At 47.7% G+C, this 21,183-nt stretch overlaps 3 protein-coding genes across 5 annotated transcripts in view; 2 read left to right on the forward strand and 1 right to left on the reverse strand.

Moving 5' to 3' along the window:
- Positions 1 to 5,134: 5,134 nt before the first annotated feature.
- On the forward strand, positions 5,135 to 12,465 carry DPAGT1 (dolichyl-phosphate N-acetylglucosaminephosphotransferase 1). 2 transcript variants are annotated; one of them, XM_027835710.1, is made up of 9 exons: positions 5,135 to 5,549; positions 6,261 to 6,381; positions 6,871 to 7,084; positions 7,682 to 7,828; positions 9,170 to 9,254; positions 9,680 to 9,868; positions 11,415 to 11,502; positions 11,657 to 11,812; positions 11,969 to 12,465. In XM_027835710.1, exons 1-9 carry the CDS (start codon positions 5,386 to 5,388, stop codon positions 12,032 to 12,034), a joined length of 1,230 nt encoding a protein of 409 aa, XP_027691511.1. In that variant the 5' UTR covers positions 5,135 to 5,385; the 3' UTR covers positions 12,035 to 12,465. The 2 variants fall into 2 exon arrangements, with proteins under 2 accessions (XP_027691511.1, XP_027691512.1); XM_027835711.1 differs by lacking the exon at positions 5,135 to 5,549 and adding an exon at positions 5,837 to 6,060.
- A 3,092-nt stretch (positions 12,466 to 15,557) lies between these two features.
- Positions 15,558 to 16,635, forward strand: LOC114023134 (histone H2AX). Its single transcript, XM_027835654.1, has one exon. The coding sequence runs from the start codon at positions 15,703 to 15,705 to the stop codon at positions 16,138 to 16,140; it is 438 nt and encodes a 145-aa protein (XP_027691455.1). The 5' UTR covers positions 15,558 to 15,702; the 3' UTR covers positions 16,141 to 16,635.
- Positions 16,636 to 16,936: 301 nt separating this feature from the next.
- Positions 16,937 to 21,183, reverse strand: part of HMBS (hydroxymethylbilane synthase) — a 7,514-nt gene continuing 3,267 nt past the window's right edge. For both annotated transcript variants that reach the window (XM_027835653.1, XM_027835652.1), the window contains exons 3-14: positions 21,015 to 21,087; positions 20,535 to 20,584; positions 20,386 to 20,441; positions 19,563 to 19,640; positions 19,256 to 19,333; positions 19,058 to 19,133; positions 18,765 to 18,878; positions 18,393 to 18,431; positions 18,023 to 18,142; positions 17,766 to 17,819; positions 17,466 to 17,552; positions 16,937 to 17,386 (exon numbers count right to left, since the gene is read on the reverse strand). In XM_027835653.1, the coding sequence (XP_027691454.1) occupies positions 17,213 to 17,386; positions 17,466 to 17,552; positions 17,766 to 17,819; positions 18,023 to 18,142; positions 18,393 to 18,431; positions 18,765 to 18,878; positions 19,058 to 19,133; positions 19,256 to 19,333; positions 19,563 to 19,640; positions 20,386 to 20,441; positions 20,535 to 20,584; positions 21,015 to 21,087 (999 nt within the window). In that variant the 3' untranslated portion in view covers positions 16,937 to 17,212. The remainder of the gene's footprint in view (positions 17,387 to 17,465; positions 17,553 to 17,765; positions 17,820 to 18,022; positions 18,143 to 18,392; positions 18,432 to 18,764; positions 18,879 to 19,057; positions 19,134 to 19,255; positions 19,334 to 19,562; positions 19,641 to 20,385; positions 20,442 to 20,534; positions 20,585 to 21,014; positions 21,088 to 21,183) is intronic.

The raw sequence follows: 21,183 nt of genomic DNA on the forward strand, positions 1-21,183 counted from the left end.
ATTCATATAGCACTATTTATTGAGTTCCTCCTCAGTTGATGGACATGCCAAGTGTTAAGAACCTGGACCTGGAATATCTGGCTCTGGAGGTTGCCAGGATCAGACTGGTCACTGCTGTGCAGTCCATTTTACTCTAGGTTCTAGACCACCCAAGGACTTTCTCAGCTCTCCCTGTCTATGGATACAGAGCAAGCTCGAAGGCTACATGTGCCTCTTGCAGTCTTTGGTCACTTTAGGAAGTTTATAATTTGTTTAAGGGAGGGCACTGGCTTTTCTGGTGGACCCATTCCCTTTTACCCAGAGGCTTCTGGCTGAATTCTTAGGCAGTTCTAGGGTAGATGGGGTTACCTCCTGTAGTTTCTCATTTTTAAAAAAAAAGTGATTATTCAGTCGTGTGATTTTTTTAGATTTTTAATAAAGTAGGTGGGTGGGGGGAGAACTGAGTTGCCTGCCTGAGATCAAATGAGTTAATATTGTCAAGTGCTCAACACAGTGCCAGGAGCATGGTAGACACTTAATAACTGCTTATTTGCTCCCCTACCACCACCATATTGAGAGGGAGTCCAAATTTATATTTCTCCCCCAAATGCATGATTCCCTGAAACTTTATGATGCTGTGCTTAGCCTTCTGGTTGGTCACAAAGGTTCTTTGGTCATCTTTGACTCTCTCCCACAACCCCTCTATCCTATTAGTTGCCAAGTTTTGTTGCTCTCATCTCTACAACTCTCCGATTCACCCTTTTTAATATTCACACAGCCTCTACCCTTGTTCAGGACCACATGACCTTATGCCTGGACTGTTATAAAAACCTTCTAATTGGTCTCTTTGCTTCTAGTCTTCTCTCCCTCATCAATCCAACCTCCACATAATTGTCCAATTGATATTCCTAAAGCCTAGATCTTCCTATAGAGGAAGACACCCCTTCCTCTTATGTCTTCAATGGTTCTCTATAATTTTTTTGGATAAAATACAAAATTCTCAGCCTGGAATTTAAAGCCTTCCGGAATCTGGCTCCCATCTAATTGTCGTATTTCATATTACTCTGCCATCACAAAATCTCTATACTAGTCAAATGTGCTAGCTTCCCACCGCCACTGTCCCCCTATACACCTATGACATACTTCGTGCCTTCTTGATTTTACACGAGGCCCTCGATACTGCCTCTTAGAACCTTTATCATCCATAGCTTAGCTGCTCCCTCCCACAGTGCTTTTACCTGATTCTTCCTCCCCAGCCAGTATTCTCCTTGAAATTGCTTTGCATGTACTTGTGCACATGCTATCTATCCCCCAGTGGAATATAAGTTCCTCAAGGGCAGGCATTATTTAATTTTTGTCTTACTATCCCCAGTCACTGGTGAATAGCTGGTACCTAAGAAATGTTTGTTGAATTGAGGACTCATCCTATTCATTGGTCTTTCCACCTCACAAAATTACCCCAGTTGAACCTTACTTGGTTTTAGTCACCAGAATTCCAATCCCATCCTATTTTTCCCAAATTCCCAGTTACGGCATCTAAAGCACTTTCTTCAGAACAAGGCAAAGGTAGGTAGTGCTAGTATTTTGCAGATGAGGAAACTAAGGCCCAGAGAGATGAAATGGCTTGTCCATAGTTACACAGCTACTAAGTGGTAGAACCAGGATTTGGTTCCAAGTTATGATTCCATGGTTAATTGTTATGATTCCATGCTCAAAGGCCCTAATTGCTTGGCACTTATGTCTCTGTCTAGCTCTGTGCTTTGCTTCTATTTACTGTGTTTACTTACATAGGTCTAAGTGTTTTGTCTTATCCATTCAACTGGAAATTCACCAAGGGCAAGGATTGTGTTTCCTCCTACCTCTAGCTCTCCCACTGTGCTTGTACAAGATTCTTTGCAAAATCAACATGGATACTGTGTATGCATTGATATGCTTCTGCCCTGCCCCCCTCCTAGACCAAGTAGCCAGGTTGAGGGTAAAGACAACATGCCTGACATATGTTTCCTAGGATTTGTTTGTCTCTGTTCAGCTAAATCCTTTGAGCTATCAGAAAAAATGTTTGTAAACTTAATAGAGGAGGAAGATAGATTTTATTTTTATTTCTCTGGTTCGGTTAAAAAGGATTTACAACAGAAAGGGATCTCAGCAATCCAGGGTTTCTTAACCTTCCTTGTTGACCCCTTGTGGCAATACAATGAAGCCTATGGACCCCTTCTCTGAATAATGTTTTTTAATGTATAAAATAAAATACATAGTGTTACAAAGGAAACCAATTCTATTGAAACACAGTTATCAAAATATAAACAAAAAAACCAAATCTACAGACTCCAAGTTAAGAATTGATATAGTTGAACCCTTTCACTTTACATAGGAGGAAATAGAGCCAGAGAAGGCATGTGAATTATCAAACAACACATTGGTAAAAAGTAGCAGAACCAAGATTTGAATCCAGTACACTGATTTCACATCTAGTGTACTTTCTAACTTTGCCATACCTTATTGCATATCATATTAATGTATTATAAAATAGGTCAAGTATAATCTAATGCAAAGGCTATTCTAATCATTTTCTGGTTCTATGACAAATAAAATTCCTTAACAGGTCAAGTTCCTTTCTAGTGAGGCCTACACACTCCAGGTAATATGACTTCTATAGAAAAGGTGACGCAAACTGCCAGGGCACTAGAAAAAAACTCAGGCTTGCTTCCACCTGGTCCAATAAAAAAAGGCTTTAGGTACAGATTATCTCTAATACCTTGCGGCAAACTCCCTAAAGGCAAATAAATGGTGGGTTGAGTATCAGCATATCCTCATTCAGTCAGAATCTTAACTAGTTGTCCAAATCACCTCCAGAAAAGTAAGTATAAAAAGACCCTCTCTTCTAGGGATCTCAAACTTATCTAACTTATCTACCTAGCTGCTCTGGCACCTCATCTTCTGCTGTCCCCTACACCCAGACACATTCCTTCTCTGTCCCATTCTCACCGTTTCCCTGCCTCTTCCTCCACAAAGTCCTCCTTACACTCGAGGCATATGCCTTCCCATCCACTGTTCCACACACAGAAGGGTAACACTGTGGACTCTCTCTAGATAAATCTCCATGGATCAACAGGAAAGAGCTAAGTCCTGCTTTTCTTTCTAGGCTGAAAAACCTAGTGAGCACAGTCTTCATCGTCTACTATATTGATGAGACCTCATAAAAATAAAAATGTTGCATTTGGAGGATGCTTTAGGTTTGCAAAGCATTTTCCTCATAATCTCCCAGTGAAGTAGGAAGACCTCCCTTACAGGCCATCTCTTAGAGAAGAAAAAAACAAGAACTTAATGGGCCCTGCAGTCTACAGAGCCACCAGTCACTTAGCACTTGAGGCTAAGCACCCTGAATATGAAGAACCTCATCCTGGACAATGAGAGGATAAAGGGGGATCCTTGCTCAGTGAGCAAGTCTGATGGGAAAGCTTGACACAGAAGCAAGACATATAGGAGACACACAAAGAAGTAATAATACCTAGATCTCCTTGCTGTTCCAAGAACAAGACACTCCATCTCTCAGCAGCCAGAATTTTTTTCTGGCTGTTCCCCATGCCTAGAACACTCTCCTTCCTCCATTCTGATTACTGATCACCCTGGATTCCTTTTAGTCCCAACTAAAATCCCTTCTATTACTGGAAGCCTTCCCTAACCCCTCTTAATTTTAGTGCCTTCTCTGTTAATTACTGCCTATTTATCCTGTGTATACAGCTTGCTTTGTATATATTTGCTTGCCTGTGGTCTAAAGATTATAAGATCCTCGGGGGCAGTGACTGTCTTGCTTCCTTTTGTATCTCAATTGCTTAGCACAGCACCTGGCAAACAGTAGGAGCTTAATGTTAACTAAAAAGCAGAATTATAAGTGAAAACATAACAATAATTAGAGTAACCACAGCCAAGAATATTGAATCGGGGGAAGTTTCATGGAGATGGACTGAACTAACGCAATTAAATTAAAACCCAGAGATTGTCAATCTAACCCTCATTCCTATGTGAATTTCTGTAAGATCAGTGTGTCAGAACTCTAAGATTCTCTCCTGGATTTGCTAAGAGGTGGTGGGTTGTTGTCAGGGCCCCAGTTCTCCTGGGAAAATGAGAGCATCATCACTTGCTGCAGGAGGGCCTGTGGGTGGCAGGGCCCTGCTGATGAGCTGTTCTTTTCCAAGGCCTCCTAGGAAGCAGTTCCTAGGAAACCAGAGAATACAGAACAGACACTTGCCTGGATGCTCTGAGCTCGGAGGAAGCCCTGCGTGGGCTCGTGGCGCGTTGCTCTAAGGTTCCCCCCTCTTCACCACCCTCATCTTCCATCTCTGCAGCTGGAGAGGTGGTGGCCTAAGGCCCGAGCTTGACTAGTCTCTGCCAGGCGGCCGGGCAGCCGCCTCAAAAGGTGCCTGGCGCTGGACTTGGGAACTACTGCCAGCGTTGGGGTGATAGACAGGGACTCCGTCCCCAGCCGGTCCCTGCCGACCGCAAGGAACGAGGGACCAGGGAAAAGCGTGGCGAGGTGTGAGGGGCCAGGACCAGGGGCTTATGAGGCTCCTCCCCTCCCCTGACCCTGCTTCCATCCCTCTTCCCAGCAGCGGGTGAATTTCCCGAAAGAGGCATGAGCTTCTCACTGGGATTTGGGGGGTTCCGGAACCACTTGGTTCTACCAGGGAGAAGCAGACAAGGACTGCCAGCTCAGCCTCGGGCGCCCGGCTGAACAGAGTGACAGGAACCAGCCTCTTTAAAGCCTCGGCGGGGACTGGCCAATGGGGAGCCTGACGTGGAACCTCACTAGAGGAGGGGGCGGCCACGTGCTACGAGGAGGAAGCGGTCACGTGGCATGAGTAGGCGTCCATCTTGAAAAAGGGCGAAGAGTGATTTCCGGTCTGGGATGTGCCCGGTCCCTTTTCCTCTCTTTGCTCTGTGATGCAGCCCAGCAAGGTTGGCTTGCACTCAATAGACTCTGTGCCTTGATACCTCGGAGGGAGAGCGCCTTACAGAACAGCGCCACCCCACCAACGCCTCTGCCCACAAGAAAAATGGCCGCTCGCCGCCTTCACTGCCCCATGTCTGCAACCGGCATGGAGGAAGTTGCAAGGCGAAAAGAGTCCGGCTGGAAACCTCAGCTGGGCAGGTGCAGCAAGGGAGTGGCTGAAGAGATAGCTTTGCTCTCTAGCTTAGCGGGGGGTACTCGGGAGCCCGTGGCACGGCCAGCGCCGCCGCCTCCGCCTCCTTCGCCTTCGCGAAGCCCTCAGCCCTCTAGTGGCCCCGGGCGACGCAGCCCGTGGCCAGCCCCAGTTGTCTAGAAAGGTCCCGTAAGTCGGCGGGCTGTGGTCCCCGGGCCCCCCGAGCGGGCTCCTAGCGGGGCTGAACCCCGCTAGGGCGCCTTTCATGGCTATGATGCGGCCCTTCCCGGCGCTGCCGCTGCTCATCAACCTGGGCGGCTCGCTGCTGGGCTTCGTGGCCACGCTCACGCTCATCCCGGCCTTCCGCGGCCACTTCATCACGGCCCGCCTCTACGGCCTGGACCTCAACAAGACCAGCCGCCAGCCCATGTGAGGAGGGCGAGGGCGAGGTGACGGGAGTGGAGTGGGGGTGCGGCGAGGGGAGGGGGCGGGACACGGGGAGTGGGAGGGGTCAGAGGAGGGAGGAAGGGGACTGAGGAGGAGGGGGACAAGTGGGGATGGGGAAGAGGGGGACAGGTGGGGATGGGGAGGAGGGTAGCAGGCGGGGATGGGGAGGAGGGAGCCAGCTAGGGATGGGAAGGAGGGGGACAGAAGGGAAGAAGGACTAGCTGAAAGGACAGAAGATCTAGGGGAGGGATAAAAGACTGAGCTTTGAAACCAGGGCTGAAGCTAAGAACTTATAACCTTGGGACATGAGGTCCAAGGGAGACAGGAGAAACTTGTTAGAAAGAGGACTAGGGATGAGATAGGAAAGTTTGGAGAGAGGACTGGGCCTTGGGTCCTCTGGTCTGGTGAAATGACTGAAAAGAAGGGCTGGGAGCATATATCAGGACATGGGCAGGAGATGCTATTTGTCAGAGAATGAAGATGTGTGGAGAGGGTAAGATGGGATGTTAAGATTGGTACTCTTGGAAATAGAATCTTCTCATACCCTAGCAGTCATATCCTTTTCCTTAGTTGGGACACCGGAGGAGGGGAGGAAAGAATGGGAGGATATGTTCCTGGGCTGGTGGACTCTGGAATCTAGTTCTGGTGAGTGACCCTATGTTTCCCCCACTCCTCACCTGTCATGTGTTACAGCCCCGAGTCCCAGGGTGTCATCAGTGGTGCGGTTTTCCTCATCATCCTCTTCTGCTTCATCCCTGTTCCCTTCCTAAACTGCTTTGTGGAGGACCAATGTAAGGCCTTCCCCTACCAGGAGGTTAGTGGACCTGGACTAAGGGAGACTCATCTGATGATTTAAGGGTGGCAGGAGAGAGTTGACAGAATCTAGATTTCTCAGGGGTTGGGTTTTTTAATTTGTTTTTTGGGTTTTTGGGGGATGGGGTGGAATGTATGGGAGGGCTGGTATAACATGAGGGAATAAGGTATAGAACTGAACAGCATGGTGGTTGTTGAGAAGAGGGCTGGGCTTGGACTTAAGTCAAACTGTCTAGGTTTGAACCCCAGTTCAGATACTTAGTAACTCAGTGGCTTTCTCTCTGAAGGCCTTAGTGTTCCCATCAGTAACATGGGAACAATAATTGTTGTACTATCTACCTCAAAAGTGTTTTTGAGGAAAGCATTTTTTGCGAATCTAAAATGCTTATAGAAATGTGAATTGTTGAGCAGGATGAGGAATGTGCCCTTGGGCTGGTAGGGAGAACTAAGGGTAGGGGGAAGGACTGAGCCATCTCTTATTTCTCCCCAGTTTGTGGCCCTGATAGGTGCCTTGCTCGCTATCTGCTGCATGATCTTTCTGGGCTTTGCGGATGATGTGCTGAACCTGCGATGGCGCCACAAGCTGCTGCTGCCCACGACTGCCTCTCTACCTCTCCTCATGGTCTATTTCACCAACTTCGGCAATACGACAATCGTGGTGCCAAAGCCTTTCCGTTCCATGCTTGGCTTGCATCTGGACCTTGGTGAGTAGCACCATTTCTGCCCCTCAGAATCCTTCTTCCCCTGTGGCCCTTCTCTCTGTAACTTAGGACCCTTTTGCCATATCGATACCCTAGCTATGTACCTCACTCAGCTCAGTTTTGAAGCCTTTGCTTTCACTGATCCCCATATCCCACTGTGTTCTTCTTCTGCCCTTCTGTCCTCCCTCTCCACCCCTAGATTCCTTCTGATAAATCTCCACCCTGCTCTCTATTCACTTTAGTGCCCCTGGTAAGCATAATCTCAGCTTTTTCAATCAAGCAAACAAGTATTTATTAGGTGTCTATTATATGGGGATACAAACACAAAAAGAGACAGCCCTGCCCTCAAGGAGTTTATATTCTCCTGGGGGGATACATGTTCACAGATTTTATAAAAACACAGTATATATACAAAATAAATTCAAAGTGATTTGATGGGGAGTGAGGAGCCAGAAGAGAGGAACTAAAACTTGGAATCAGAAAAGGCCTCTTGACAGGATGATGCTTGAGCCGAGCCAAGTTTGAAGGGAGACAAGAGTTCCCAAAAGTGGAGGGAGATCATTCTGTCTCCCTATACTGAGTGACTTCTTCCTCCTCCAGGCATCCTGTATTATGTCTACATGGGACTGCTGGCTGTGTTCTGTACCAATGCTATCAACATCTTAGCAGGGATCAATGGGCTGGAGGCTGGACAGTCTCTAGTCATTTCTGCCTCCATTATCATCTTCAATCTGGTAGAGCTTGATGGTAGGTTTGGATGCGGAGGGGGAGATAAGAGAGACAGTACTGGAGGTAGAGAAGGGTGAGCAAGTTATGACTTTGGGGAATTCAGAAAGGGAAGAAAAACAAGAACAAAGACAGTTGATAAAATTGGGGGGTTTTTTTGTTTTCTTGTTTTTTGTTTTTTTGTTTTTAAATAATGTTAGGGAAACTAGAATGGTAGAAGAGCTAGTGGCTTCATCTCAGAAGATCTTCTGTCTGGTTCTGGTTCTGTCACCAGGTAGCTCTGTGACCTGGGGGGGATTCACTTAAATCCTCTGATCCTTATTCCCATAGACTATCAGAGGTGGAAAGAACCTTGGAGATGATATTTGTTGTGGTTTTGTTTGGGATTTTTTTTAACAAATGTTTTATTGATGCTCTTTTCTTTCCTACGTCCCTGTCACTTCCCAGTGACTCCTGGAGGTCATCTAGTCCAGTCTTCTCATTTTAAAGATGAGGACACGGAGTCTCAGAGAAGGGCAGTGGTTTGTCCACGGTCACATGGCTAGTAAGTGGCAAAGCCAAGATAGGAACTGCGTTCTGGCTTGTAGTATAGCAGTCTTTCCACCGTGTCATAGCCACAGACACTGTGAGAGCATTTTAAGGTTTGTAAAAGACTTTGACATGTAGTATTCTTTTGAGTCAATAAAAATTTATTAAAAGTCAATTACTATTTGCTTGGTAGTAGTGATATAGAGATGAGAAATGAGGAGTCATTATTAGCCATACTGGCCTATTTATTAATTAAATTATGTTTACTTCCTATCTTACAAGAAAAGAGTTTGTAAACTCTGAAGTGCTGTGTAAATGTGAGTTTCCATCATTCTTGAGACTCCTCAGTGTTCTGGAAGGAGCGCTGGACTTGGTATCCAGAGACCGGGATTCAAAGCCCCTCTCCAGCTCTCACTAACTGTGTGACCGAGGGCAAGTCACTGAGCCTCTCATCCTCTATTTCGACATCTGTAAAATGGGGATAGTGATAAAGTATTTGCCCCACCTACATCACAGGGTGGTTGTGAAGAAAGTGCTCTATAAACCTTAAAGTGCTATAGAAATGTCAGTTGTTGTTATGTAATACAAGTTGCTGTTACTGATAAATAACCACTGTAATGTATATACGGTGAAAATAGTTGGTCTAGGAAAGCTTTGTGGAAGAAGTGAAATATCAGAAGCTGTCCGAAAGAAAAGCCGCAGTGCAGCATGCATGATGGAGTTGGAGAGGGATGTGGAATAGCTTGGGGCACGGGTCGGGGTCAGGAGCTTGGCCTTAAGCTGAAGGAGCAGTTTATCACCTGGATGATTTATCCCTTTCTCCCGTTTTGGAAGGCGATTACCAAGATGATCACGTCTTTTCTCTCTACTTCATGATTCCATTCTTCTTCACCACTTTGGGACTGCTGTATCATAACTGGTGAGGGGCTACGCAGAGGGCATGGGTGGTCATCGTGGTTGGTGGGAGTCTAGGCTAGGTGCTGAAGGATTTTGGTATCTGTTCAGGGATTTTTTTCTGGGTCCTCAATCAAAAGTGTTTTTATATGCCCTAACCCCCATGTATGGGAATCTTTGTGTCAGGGAATGAAGTACTCAGGAATACCTAGGGGTGCTGTACCAAGACTGTGGGTCCCGTGGACCTCTCAGGGGCAGTGGTAGATGGGGTGGGGGGAGACTGGTGAGGAGAATGAAGGGGGTGGGGAAGAGTAGGGAATGTTTCAGCCAGGTCAAATTTTGGTGCTGATGGCATCAAGTAAGGGGCCCTGCGTATGGGGGTGAGGCATGCCTGCCGATAAAGGTTGGTGATACTCGCTGCTCCTGCTTCAGTTCATCTCTTTCCCATAGGTACCCATCCCAGGTGTTTGTGGGAGACACTTTCTGCTACTTTGCAGGCATGACCTTTGCTGTGGTGGGCATCCTGGGGCACTTCAGCAAGACAATGCTCCTCTTCTTCATGCCTCAGGTGTTCAACTTCCTCTACTCCCTTCCACAACTTCTCCATTTCATCCCTTGCCCACGCCACCGAGTGCCCAGGTACCTTTTTCTCCGTGGGACTGTGAGGGAAGGGGAGGAAAGGAGGACCCTGTTGGCATAACATAGGCATCTAGATGATGGCTGTAAGGAATAGTCCCAACACATGGTGACATTTAATCAGACATGAAGATCTGCTCTCCTGTAATTCTGTATGATCACATGGATGAAGGGACACTGAGTACATTGCCATGGAGTAGGAAGTGATGGCTGAGTTCTGATTATGAAACTCCCCTTCAGCCTTACCCCCACCATGATGCATTGTACTCAGTGGGAAGGTCAGTTAAAAAATAAAAAGATGTAACTTTGGTTTAGGTGCTGGTGAAATGCTTCCCCAAGTTGCAACTTTAATTAGATTAGCCTGAGGAGTGACGTTGAGATCTCCAAAACTATGATGAGAAAGCTTTTGCTGTTCTTTAGCTCATCATCCTTTCTCTCAGACCTGCCTATCTTGCTGACTTAGCTGCTTCTTCTAATGGTGTGTGCCTGAGGAGCACATAAGTGTTTCCCTTGATGGTGCTGCCATTTACCTCATCCCCCAGTTCATAAGCTTTAACATTATCTTTAATTTGACCTTCTCTTTCATAAACAATCAAGTACCAAATCCTAGCCATTCTGCCTCTGCAACATCTCTCATTCCATCCTTTTTATTTTCATGGATATGGTATGTTCATCACCATCTGTCCAGGCTTCTGCAGTAGCCTTCTAACAACTTGTAAAACTTCCACTTTCCCCCATTCCAATCCATCCTTCATAATGCTGCCAGAATTTCTTTTATGCGTAGACTTGATCATTTCGGTCCTGCTCAGAACCCCTCAGTGGATCACTCTTTGTCCCCTGAGTAAAGATCACACTGCTTTGCCTGGTATTCGTGGCCCTCAGTGCCTTTTCAGTCTTCTATTACTCCCCTGTATCCTGTACTTCGGAGAAACCAGACTGCTTGTTACCTGTACATGTTTTCCACTTGGCTACCTTTGCTCAGCATTGTTCCACATGCCTGGAATGCCCTTTTCCTCACCCCACTTCCCCAGTCTTTAAAACCTCTTACCCCTAAAAATCCCCTCCTTTGCTTCCTCCCCCTCCCTCTCACCTGTGCCTTTTAAGCATTTATATGGACCTTGACTAGGACTTATCTAGCATCTTACATATTTAATTTGTTTTCTCTATTTGTGTATATCATATTCTTCGACTAGAGTTTAAGCTCCCTAAGGACAGGAATTGTCTCCCCTAAGCTTTGTGTACATTTCTTCCAGCACTTAGCATAGTGTTCTGCACACAGTAGGCACTTGTTTGTTGAATTGATTAACTCAAATATACATATTTTCAGGTCTGTAAAGTACTTTCTTCACAGTCCTGTGAGGTAGGATCATTATAACCCTCATTCTACGAATGAGGAAATTGAAATTCAGAGAGGATAGGTTACCATTGGGTTCCACAACCAGTAAGTGTTTGACACTGGAATGAGAACCTTGGATTCTTGACTCCCAATCAGGGCTCTTTCTGCAAAACTCTGCTGCTTCTTGAGTGTCACACCCCATTTCCTCTGCAGGCTCAACACCAAAACAGGGAAGCTGGAGATGAGCTATTCCAAGTTCAAGGCCAAGAACCTTTCTCTCTTCGGCACCCTGCTTCTGAAGGTAACAGGGACATGCAAGCAGGTGGTCAGGTACTCCTGTGGGCCCAGGGAATGGGAACTCCAGACCAAGAGCAGACCTGGAGGAAGGTTGGGGCCGTTTCCTCATACTGATGTGAAGCATGGCTATGATTAACCCCTACCTTCTGCCTCTCCAGGGCGCCGAAGCCCTCCGGCTGGTGGCTGTCCGTCGAGGTGAAAATGAGGCTGGTGCTTACATTGAGTGCAACAACATGACCCTCATTAACCTGCTCATCAAGATCCTGGGGCCCATCCATGAAAGAAACCTCACTTTGTTACTTCTGCTCCTTCAGGTGATGCCTTGGGCCAAGATGGGCACAGCAGGCCCTTGTACCTCTTCCTCATTTTTTTTCTGTTTTCCAAATAGTTCCTCCCCAGCCTGGTTACCTTCCAGAAGTCTCGCTGCCTGCCTCCTTTTCTCATGACTCTCTCTCTGTTTCTTCTTGCAGATTCTGGCTAGTGCTATCACGTTCTCCATTCGATACCAGCTGGTTCGGCTCTTCTATGATATTTGAGTCCTTGACCGTGACTCTTTACTCCATAACCCCTTGTGCCCCGTCTCATGTGGAGCCCCTGTTGGACTACGACTGTATTCCCCATAAGCCTATTGGGCTTCTCCCCGTCCTTTGCTGTCTTCAAAATTATCTCCTTGGGAGATATCCTACCCATCCTACCCCTCAATGATTATTTATTGATGGAATTTGCCCTATGAACCTCCCTAAATTGCCATTTTTCTCCCTTTCCTTCTTTTCCTGAAACCTCCTCTGGGGCAGGAGGTAGCAGCTTCTTGGAAGCTAGGTTGCCGCTAGGGATCAGGCTAAGTCCCTGGTGGTTCCTAATGGTTCCACCCTGAATTGATGGGAATTAAGCATTTTGATTAATAAGGAGCAACCTGGGTGGTCATTTGCTCCTTTTGGTGACAATAAATGTGTTTGGTTCAGGTGTAGCTCCTGTTTTCAGCTGATTTTGGATGTGGTGGGACACTTCCCTGCCTACTTCCCCCATTAGGCAAATATAATATCCTGGCCCCTCTCTCTGTCTTCTTTCCTCCAGATACTGAGCTCCTTCCCTTCCCTGCTGGTGGGGAAAACAACATACTTATTTGTGTAACCTATGTGGAAAGTTACATTGGAGAAAAATACTCAAGTGGGATAGCTATTAGACTTGTTTTGCTTGGGCCTAGAGCATAGACCCATGGCCCATGAGTGGAAATTACACAGGAACAGATTTTAGCTTAGTAACAGAAAACTTTAAAAAACAAGCACCTTGGGACAGCTAGGTGGCACAGTGAATAGAGTACCAGCCTTGGAGCCAGTAGGACCTGAGTTCAAATGCGGCCTCAGACATATAACAGTCACTAGTTGTGTAACTCTGGGCAAGTCACTTAACCCCAATTGCCTCACCCCCCCCACCAAAAAAAGAAGAAAAACCAAGCACCTTATCAGTTATCCACAAATGGGCTAAACCACTTCAACAATTAGTGAACTCGCCAATCACTGGAAGTTGTTCAAGAAGAGGACACTAACCAGTTGTCAAGGACTGCCACTGACAACATAGAGTGAATGAATGAAGCATTTTATTAAGCGCTTATTATGTACAATAAATTGTGCACATAGAAAAGTCAGGCAGTCCCTTCTCCCCAGGAGCTCACATTCAAAGGGGGGAGACAGTGCATTCGAGGTTTCAGCTGCAAGTTGGAAAAGTCCCATGGTTCTTAGGGTGCAGCTGCAAAGGAGCTGGCAATGCCTTTTCTTTAATGTTACTTCTACTGATAAAATCATATCAATTTCTGATGTTGAACCATTTGGCAGTGCCAGGGACTTTGGTGGCAAGACCTTTCTTTTCTGGGTCTTCAGTAGCTGGGGCTGCAGCACCTTCAGGAATAATTTCCAGGCTACATCTCCACAGGAATTACTTTTCAGGGTGATGGGCAGGAAGCGTTGACCCAAGGCTCTTGTGTTCACAGTCCTGGGCTGTCTCCATAAGGGTCTGGGGGGAATGGGGGTGGTGTTGGTCAAGGTGGTGGTGGTGCTTTGACTCGCCCTGTACATAAGGTCACCTGGTGCCTTTCTGATTTATCTAGGCTGGTTTGCCAGGCTTATGTGTAACATGTGGTGGGGACTGCCAGCCCTTTCCCCACAGGAGTTGCTTTCCTGGGTGGTTTTGAGGGCTAGGCTAGAAGCTGAACTAGTGGTCTCAGGTTGCTGACACTCCTAGGGCTCCTGTGCCTATCTGCCTGTTGGTGGCAATTATTTGTGGTATTGATGACAAAGGTTGAGAGGGATGATCACCCTTCTAACTGTAAAATCTCAAGGAATGGAAGTGAAGGATGAGGTAGAAAGACTGATCTCTGAGGAAAACATAGGACCAAAGGGTGGAAATCTGAGAGAGGCAAATTTGGGTTTTATATGAAGGGAAATTGCCAAACTATTAGAGCTTTTGAAAGGTGGAATAGGTTGCTTTGGTCAGTAGTGGGTTGCCCCTTCTTGGGTGCTAAAATCTTGAGGCTAAGGTTATATTGTGTTGTAAATTGATCCTATTCAGGCATAAGATGGATCCAGGGAAGGGAACCTTTGGCCTCAAAGCCACATGTGCCCCTCTAGGTCCTCAGTGCAGCCCTTTGACTGAATCAAAACTTCACAGAACAAATACCCCTAATAAAAGGATTCATGGCTTTGAGGCTGCAGGTTCCCCACCCCTGGTTAGATGAATGGATGGATGGGGGGGGAAGCATTTCTGTGACCCCATTTGGGGTTTTCTTGGCAAAGATACTGGAGTGGTTTGCCATTTCCTTCTCCAGCTCATTTTACAGATGAGGAAACTGAGGCAAACAACTGTACCCAACAACAAATGTGCTAAATGCTGGGGATATAATTAGAAGAGTAAGGGAATCTCTGCTCTCCAGAAGCTCATGTTCCAAAGTGGGGAACATCCCCAATTGATAAATGGTCAAAAGAATATGAACAGGCAGTTCTCAGAGGAAAAAACTAAAGCTATCTAGAGTCATATGAAAAAATGTTCTAAATCACTATTGATTACAGAAATGCAAATCAAAATGACTCTGAGGTACCACATCACACCTATCAGATTGGCTAACATGACAAAACAGGACAATGATAAAAGCTGGAGAAGATGTGTGGAAAATTGGAACACTAATACATTGTTGGTGGAGTTGTGAAATGATCCAACCAGTCAAAGTGGTAAAAGTGGTATCTTTGCCAAGAAAATCTCAAATGGGGTTACCAGGATTGAAATGACTGGACAATAACAGAAGTGTACTGGGCCCCAACACCAAAGTGCCTTCCCGCAAGAAGCTTACCATCTGTTGAGGGAAAATAGGAACACACGGAAGTAAATCAACTGTATAGAGTAATTAGGGGAAGTGGCCAGGCTCTTATTAGAAATGCCTTCTGTAGGAGGTAGATAGGGGAAACTCAGTGTCTGGTCGGGCAGCGGCCCTGGCCTCTGCTGGCATTACACAATCTCCAGGTCTCTAGAGAGGTCTGCCTTCTTTCAGTCCTTTTCAGTCATGTCTGACTCTTCATGACCCCATTTGGGGTTTTCTTGGCAATGATATTAGAATGGTTTGCCATTTCCTTTTCCAGCTCATTTTACAGCTGAGGAAACTGAGGCAAACAGGGTTAAGTGACTTGCCCAGGGTCACACAGCTAGTAAATGTCTGAGGCTAGATTTGAACTCAGGAAGACGAGTCTTCCTCCACTGCGCCACCTAGCTGCCGCTGTGCACCCTCTCGCCCCACCCATTTTCCTTTCTTGGCGCCTATGCCTTTTGAATCTCGCGCGCTTCTAATTGATTGGCCGTCTGGGGAAGCGGGAAGACGGGGGTGGGGAGGGGTGGAGTAGACACCGCCCGCCCTCTAGTTTGCTGCTCACAGTCATCTTCCCCGGGTAAGAAGAGTTTTCAAATCCAGCCAATCAGTAAGCACGCTCATACGTTTGGGAGGAGGAGCCTGTTAACTAACTCTAGCCAATTGGAGACGGCCGTCAGATGATCCAGCCAATAACTAACTAAAGGACGCTGTGACCGGCTGCCTTAAAGGCGGCAGCTTTGCACGCTGACCGGCATTTAGACTGCGGCGAGAGTTTGGTGAGTGTGTTTGCGCATGCGCAGCCGTTACTGGCAGTAGTTCTCTCAGAACCAGTCTCGCGCTTTATACGTTAGCATGTCGGGTCGCGGCAAGACTGGCGGGAAGGCCCGTGCCAAGGCCAAGTCTCGCTCTTCTCGGGCCGGGCTGCAGTTTCCCGTGGGCCGTGTGCACCGATTGCTGAGGAAGGGCCACTACGCGGAGCGAGTCGGGGCTGGCGCGCCGGTGTACCTGGCAGCCGTGCTGGAGTACTTGACGGCCGAGATCCTGGAGCTGGCGGGCAATGCGGCCCGGGACAACAAGAAGACCCGCATCATCCCCCGCCACCTGCAGCTGGCCATCCGCAACGACGAGGAACTCAACAAACTCCTGGGCGGCGTGACCATCGCCCAGGGCGGCGTCCTGCCCAACATCCAGGCGGTGCTGCTGCCCAAGAAAAGCGGCGCCATCACCGGACCCAAGGCCCCGGGCAGCGGCGGCAGCAAGAAGAGCACGCAGGCCTCGCAGGAGTACTGAGGGCAGCCCCGGCCTCAGCGCCGCGGCCGCTCGGCTCCGCACCAGACCCCCCCACCACCACCACCACAAAGGCCCTTTTCAGGGCCGCCTCCCCCCTCACTGAGAGAGCTGCTCCACTCGCCTCCCTCCCCAGCCGGCCCCCCGGCGTCCTCGGCCCCGCCCCCTCCCTCGGCCCGGCGCGGCGGGGCGCGTGGGGTCGCGGGGCCCGCCCAAGCCCCGCTCATCCTCTGACTCCTCTCTTGGCAGCTACTGAACCAACCCCAGGGCGGTGGCGCCCCGCGGCCACGCGCGGACCACCACGGGGCAGCCCGCGTCCCCGGCCGGCGCTGAAGTTCATCCCCAGCCCGGACCTCCGGCTCATGAACTGAATTTTCTCAGCTTAGACACGTTGCCTTTATCCTGGGGAAGGAACTGGGGGAATTGAGAGACTGTGAAAGACAATTCGGAAGTCCGATTAACTTAATTTTATTAAATGTTTTGTTTTGTTTTTTCTAATGAAGTTTCTTGTCTTTCTTCGGCATTACTGTAGTTGGTGACCTAAGGACTGGAACACAGCTGCTGTGGGATCCCCCTAGGTCACAAAGGTTAGCAAATGTCAGCAAATTCGGTTGGCCATTTTTCCTTGGGGGAATTTGGGTCTGGAATGTAAAAAGGAATTTTTTCCCTATGTAAACCAGTCAACCAGCATTTATTGGCCAGGCACTGGAGATAAGATATCCTGGTGCCCAGAGTGGGAATGGGATGATTGTCCCCACCCCTATCCTTTGTCTATAGGCCAAATAAAAATTCCACTAGAATAATTTGAGGTGTTTTATTGACAGATTTGGTTACATTCAATGTCTGACTTTCCACAAAAAAAGACAGACAATCCTCCAGCCCCTTGTATAAAGGGGGCCAGAACAAGGCACTAGGATGCTTAGCAGCAACAGGTCCCCTTTCCCACACCTGAGTCCTGGATGATGCAGTTTTTGTGCCCAGGGTAGTCCCTGTTGAGTTAGTTAACGGGAAGGGTTGGGGCACCCCAGAACAAATCTGACCAATGTTCCTAGGCAGAAAATGCCCTCAGGCTAGGTTAGTGAGCATCATTGAGCTGTCTTGCTACATCCAAGATCTTCTTGGCTCCCTTGTTCAGCAGCAGGTTGGCGAGACTGATACCCAGATTTTCAGCTGCCATTTGGGCTCCCTGAGATATATTCCGAGCAGTGATGCCCACCCGCTGCACGTCATCCTCTGGGCCATCTTCATGCTGTACAGGAGAAAAGAGTTAGTAGAGAAGAAGGGGTGTGATAGAACCCTTGCTGGCTCTCCCCTAGCAGTCCTGGTACCTGGGCTAAGACATTGATGGTTGTCTGCATGGTTTCCTTCAGACTATCTGAGCCATCCAGACTCCATACTCCTCCAGTCAGGTATAGCTAGGAAACAGAACAGGTGACAAGTCTTACTAGAGGGAGTGCCATAGGGGTAGAGAATCATCTTATTTAATTTTTGTATGCTCTACTACCTAGTAACAGAGTAGATGCTTCATATATATTGAAGCTAAAGGCCAACCATTCCTTATGAAAATGTTATTTAGGTATTATACTCCCCAGCTAGTATTTGAAGTATGGGCAAAATAAAACACTTACCTGCCCGTCCTTGAGGACTGTATGGACTGCCACAGGCACACTGCAGCCCCCTTCCTATAAACAGGACCATGGCTGTGAGCTCCAAGGATTCTGATAACACACTTTCAATCACCCCATTCTAAGAGACCAACTGGAAACAAGGTGGAGTGGGGGGAGGGAAGGATTCATACTCCCTCCCAGATTTTCTGATCATCTAATATTTACTATATTTCTAGCATACTGGGGCACACCCTCCCCAAGTGAAGAACTGGTCCTACCAGGTGCCTCAGGAAGGCCCTCTCAGCAATGCATCGGAGCAAGGTCTCAGGATCATGTAGCACACGAACCAAATCCAGCACTTCCTGGTCCTTGGCTCGGACCTCAACACCCAGGGCCCCCTAGGGAGAAACCCCACATTTCATCACGCTTTTCGTTTTCACAACAAAACAACCTGGTTAAGTATGGGGCTGCCAAAATTATTTCCCAGTTGCCCAACGAATACAAGCTCTTTCTCAAGGTGTGTTTCCACTCCTGGGGAAGAGGAGGCCAAAGGCTACAGGATTTATTCCTGGGTTGGGAGGAGAATGGAGCACAAGTGAAGTGCCCACATCCCCAGAGGTGAAAGATGGCTTTCATGACTGAGCATACCTGGCCCACAGCATACAGACATTCTTCAGGGTACAGGAGCTAGAGAAGCAGAGCAAACAATCAGTTGTGGTAGACAAAGAAACTGAGATGAAGCGGGAGGACCCTGCCAAATAGCATGACTTAGCAAGGCTGGGAGCCTGGATTCCGGGTTCCTAATTCCAGCTCTTCCCAATCTGGATCTTGTTTTCCCATTTAGATGATAATGCTTGAGTGAGGATTGAGGAGATCTTGAGTAGGGCATAAAGAAGAGGCTTTTTTTTTTCTTTTTGACTGGGGGTGGGGATGATTCAGTACCTAACTGAGGGCTTTGAACATAAGTGTAAACCTTCCTGGTCACAAGGATGTAATAAGTGATAGGAAAAATAATCTTACCTGCCCCACACGGCTCTGCCAACCCATACGCTGCAGTCCAGCTGCTGCTAGGATGATGGCACTAAATTCCTGCTGTTCATCCAGCTTCCGAAGCCTAGTATTGAGATTCCCTCTCTGCAAGGGTACTGTGTTAAGGGCTATTGCTGAGGCTTCTCAAAGGCCCCCCAGGCCCAGGCATCCATGGCCTAGACACCTGGCTGGTTGCATATGCCAGTCAGTGAAAAAAGCCCCCACCTACCATGCAGATCTTTCTGACCCTTGTCATGTCCCACCTCAAACTGCCAAAAGGATACAATACTTTTGAATTCCAGATGTGGAAATTTCCGCTGCAACTGAGCTGCTCTGCGAAGGGAGCTGGTTCCTATCACACTGTAAGGTCAGAGGGTTTAAGGTAGAAGTTAGCATAGAGTAACCTTTACCAATTCTTCCCCTCCCCTTCTCCAGCATCTGCCTTCCCACCCCAATCCTGTTGCTCCTTTCCAGACTCTTACCTTTTCTCTGGCAGGGTACCCAAGGTCTGTCCAGCATATTTAGGGTGGAAGATAACAGCATCATAGGGGCTTTCCCTCCTAGGGAGAGAGGGAAGGGTTATATGATGGCGATCAGGTAAGGTATTTGATCAATTCAACACAATGTAACCTGAAGCCATCCCAATCTCTTCAAAGAACCAACCAAAAAGTGATCACTGAAGTCAAGAAAATAACAGTGAAGGCAGAAGGAGAAGTAACCAAAGAAAGGAATGCTAAAATGAGGTGCACACCTCTCCCCAGTCCCCTTGACTTCAGGATTGCATCTTACTTGCAGACAGCGCCAATAGTGAAGGCTGGGGGCAGTACAGTGGGCAAGTCCTTCAGAGAATGTACAACCAGGTCCACTCTGGAAGAGACAAAGCCAGGGAGAGGAGGACAAAAGTTATAAGAAGCAATGATTTCCCATTACCTCCCCATACCCTCTCAATGCTTCAGTAGAATGAGGTCCAGGAAGAGTAATCACAACTCCAATTTCTACAGCACTTTAAGGTTTCCAAAGAATTCCCCACGCCCCCCATCCAACTTGTGAAGGAGATATGGGTAAGTATCACGCTTATTTTACAGATAAGGAAATGAGCTAAGAAAAGAGAAGAGCCCAGCCAAGGTCCCATAGCTAGTGAAGTGCTAGGGCTGGTATTCAAACCCAGGTGTCCTGATTCCAAATTCTGATGTCCTTCCGCTATACAGTACTGCCCTACACTATAGCTCAGGAACCAAGCAGAAAAGGGTCTTTTCTTGTTACCTAGATGTCTACACACCATCTCTTTGTACCACTAGGCACCAAGTACTATGATGGCCACTTGTGTTCTAAACTAAGAGCTCACTCCAAGGAACTGAGGACAGGGCTGTCATCCCAGCAAAGAAGATGCAATCTTTCAACTCTGGCCCTAAACCTACTGCTCCTGAAGTCCACCCTCGGCCCATATCTTCTGGGTGCCAAACCCTTTGGTCTTTGTAGCAACCAGGCCCCGGGGTAGCTGGGATCCCAGGAAGGTAGAAAGATGGTGGAGAGGCCCCACAGTATCCAGGCACTAAAAGAGTCCTGAGGTGGCCTTCACAGCCTAGCTCTCCTGCCCTACCCCCCCACTTACTCATTCTTTTCCAAGGCATACTCCAGTTCTTTAGTGAATAGGCTTTTCTCCCCAATCTGTCAGGGAAAAGAGAAGGGCATTGTGAAACCCATGGAGCTGGGAAAGATTAGCAGAGACTAGTAGTAGTCAGGGAAGGAGGGAGAGGTTACCTTAGAGAGTGCAGTATCCAGGATCTTGTCCCCAGTGGTAGACATTGCAACTAAAAATAGAGTGATTGGCCAATCAACAAATATCTGAGTACTTAATATGTGCCCCCCAATACTGTGCTTCCATCATGCATACAGCTGTGCTAGGTACTTGGGTGGGGAAAGAGAAAAGAAAAGTAACATCAGGCTTTTGTCCTCAAAGATCTCACGTCTGCATGGGGGGACAAAACATATACATCTAAAAAGTTAAAAAGATCAAGCAGAATATAATAAGGACCAAATGAGTTGTATAAACAATAGAAGGTCACCATGGCTGGACTGATCAGGGAAGATTTCATGAAGTGGGTAGGAATGGTTTAAACCGGTTCTTCCATCAGATTAGAATTTAGAAGCGCTATAGATTCTGCCTGCTACCCTTCTGGGGCTAGTAGCTGAGCTCCCTGCTAATCCCCTCTTCTCCACTGGAGCCACTTGAGAACTCACCCATTTCAAACTGCAGACCAGGGTAGAGGTCCTTCAGCATTGCCACCACACTGTCCGCCTGTATCCTTGCCAGCTGGAAAGCAATGATCCGGTTCAGTGCCGCCCTGCCCTCCCCACTGCCTAGGAGGCTAGTCCAAGACACACAGAGCTTATTCGGGCCAAGGAAATC

This window comes from Vombatus ursinus, unplaced genomic scaffold (assembly GCF_900497805.2).
Source record: "Vombatus ursinus unplaced genomic scaffold, bare-nosed wombat genome assembly UNPS02014816.1, whole genome shotgun sequence".
NCBI classification, from domain to species: domain Eukaryota; kingdom Metazoa; phylum Chordata; class Mammalia; order Diprotodontia; family Vombatidae; genus Vombatus; species Vombatus ursinus.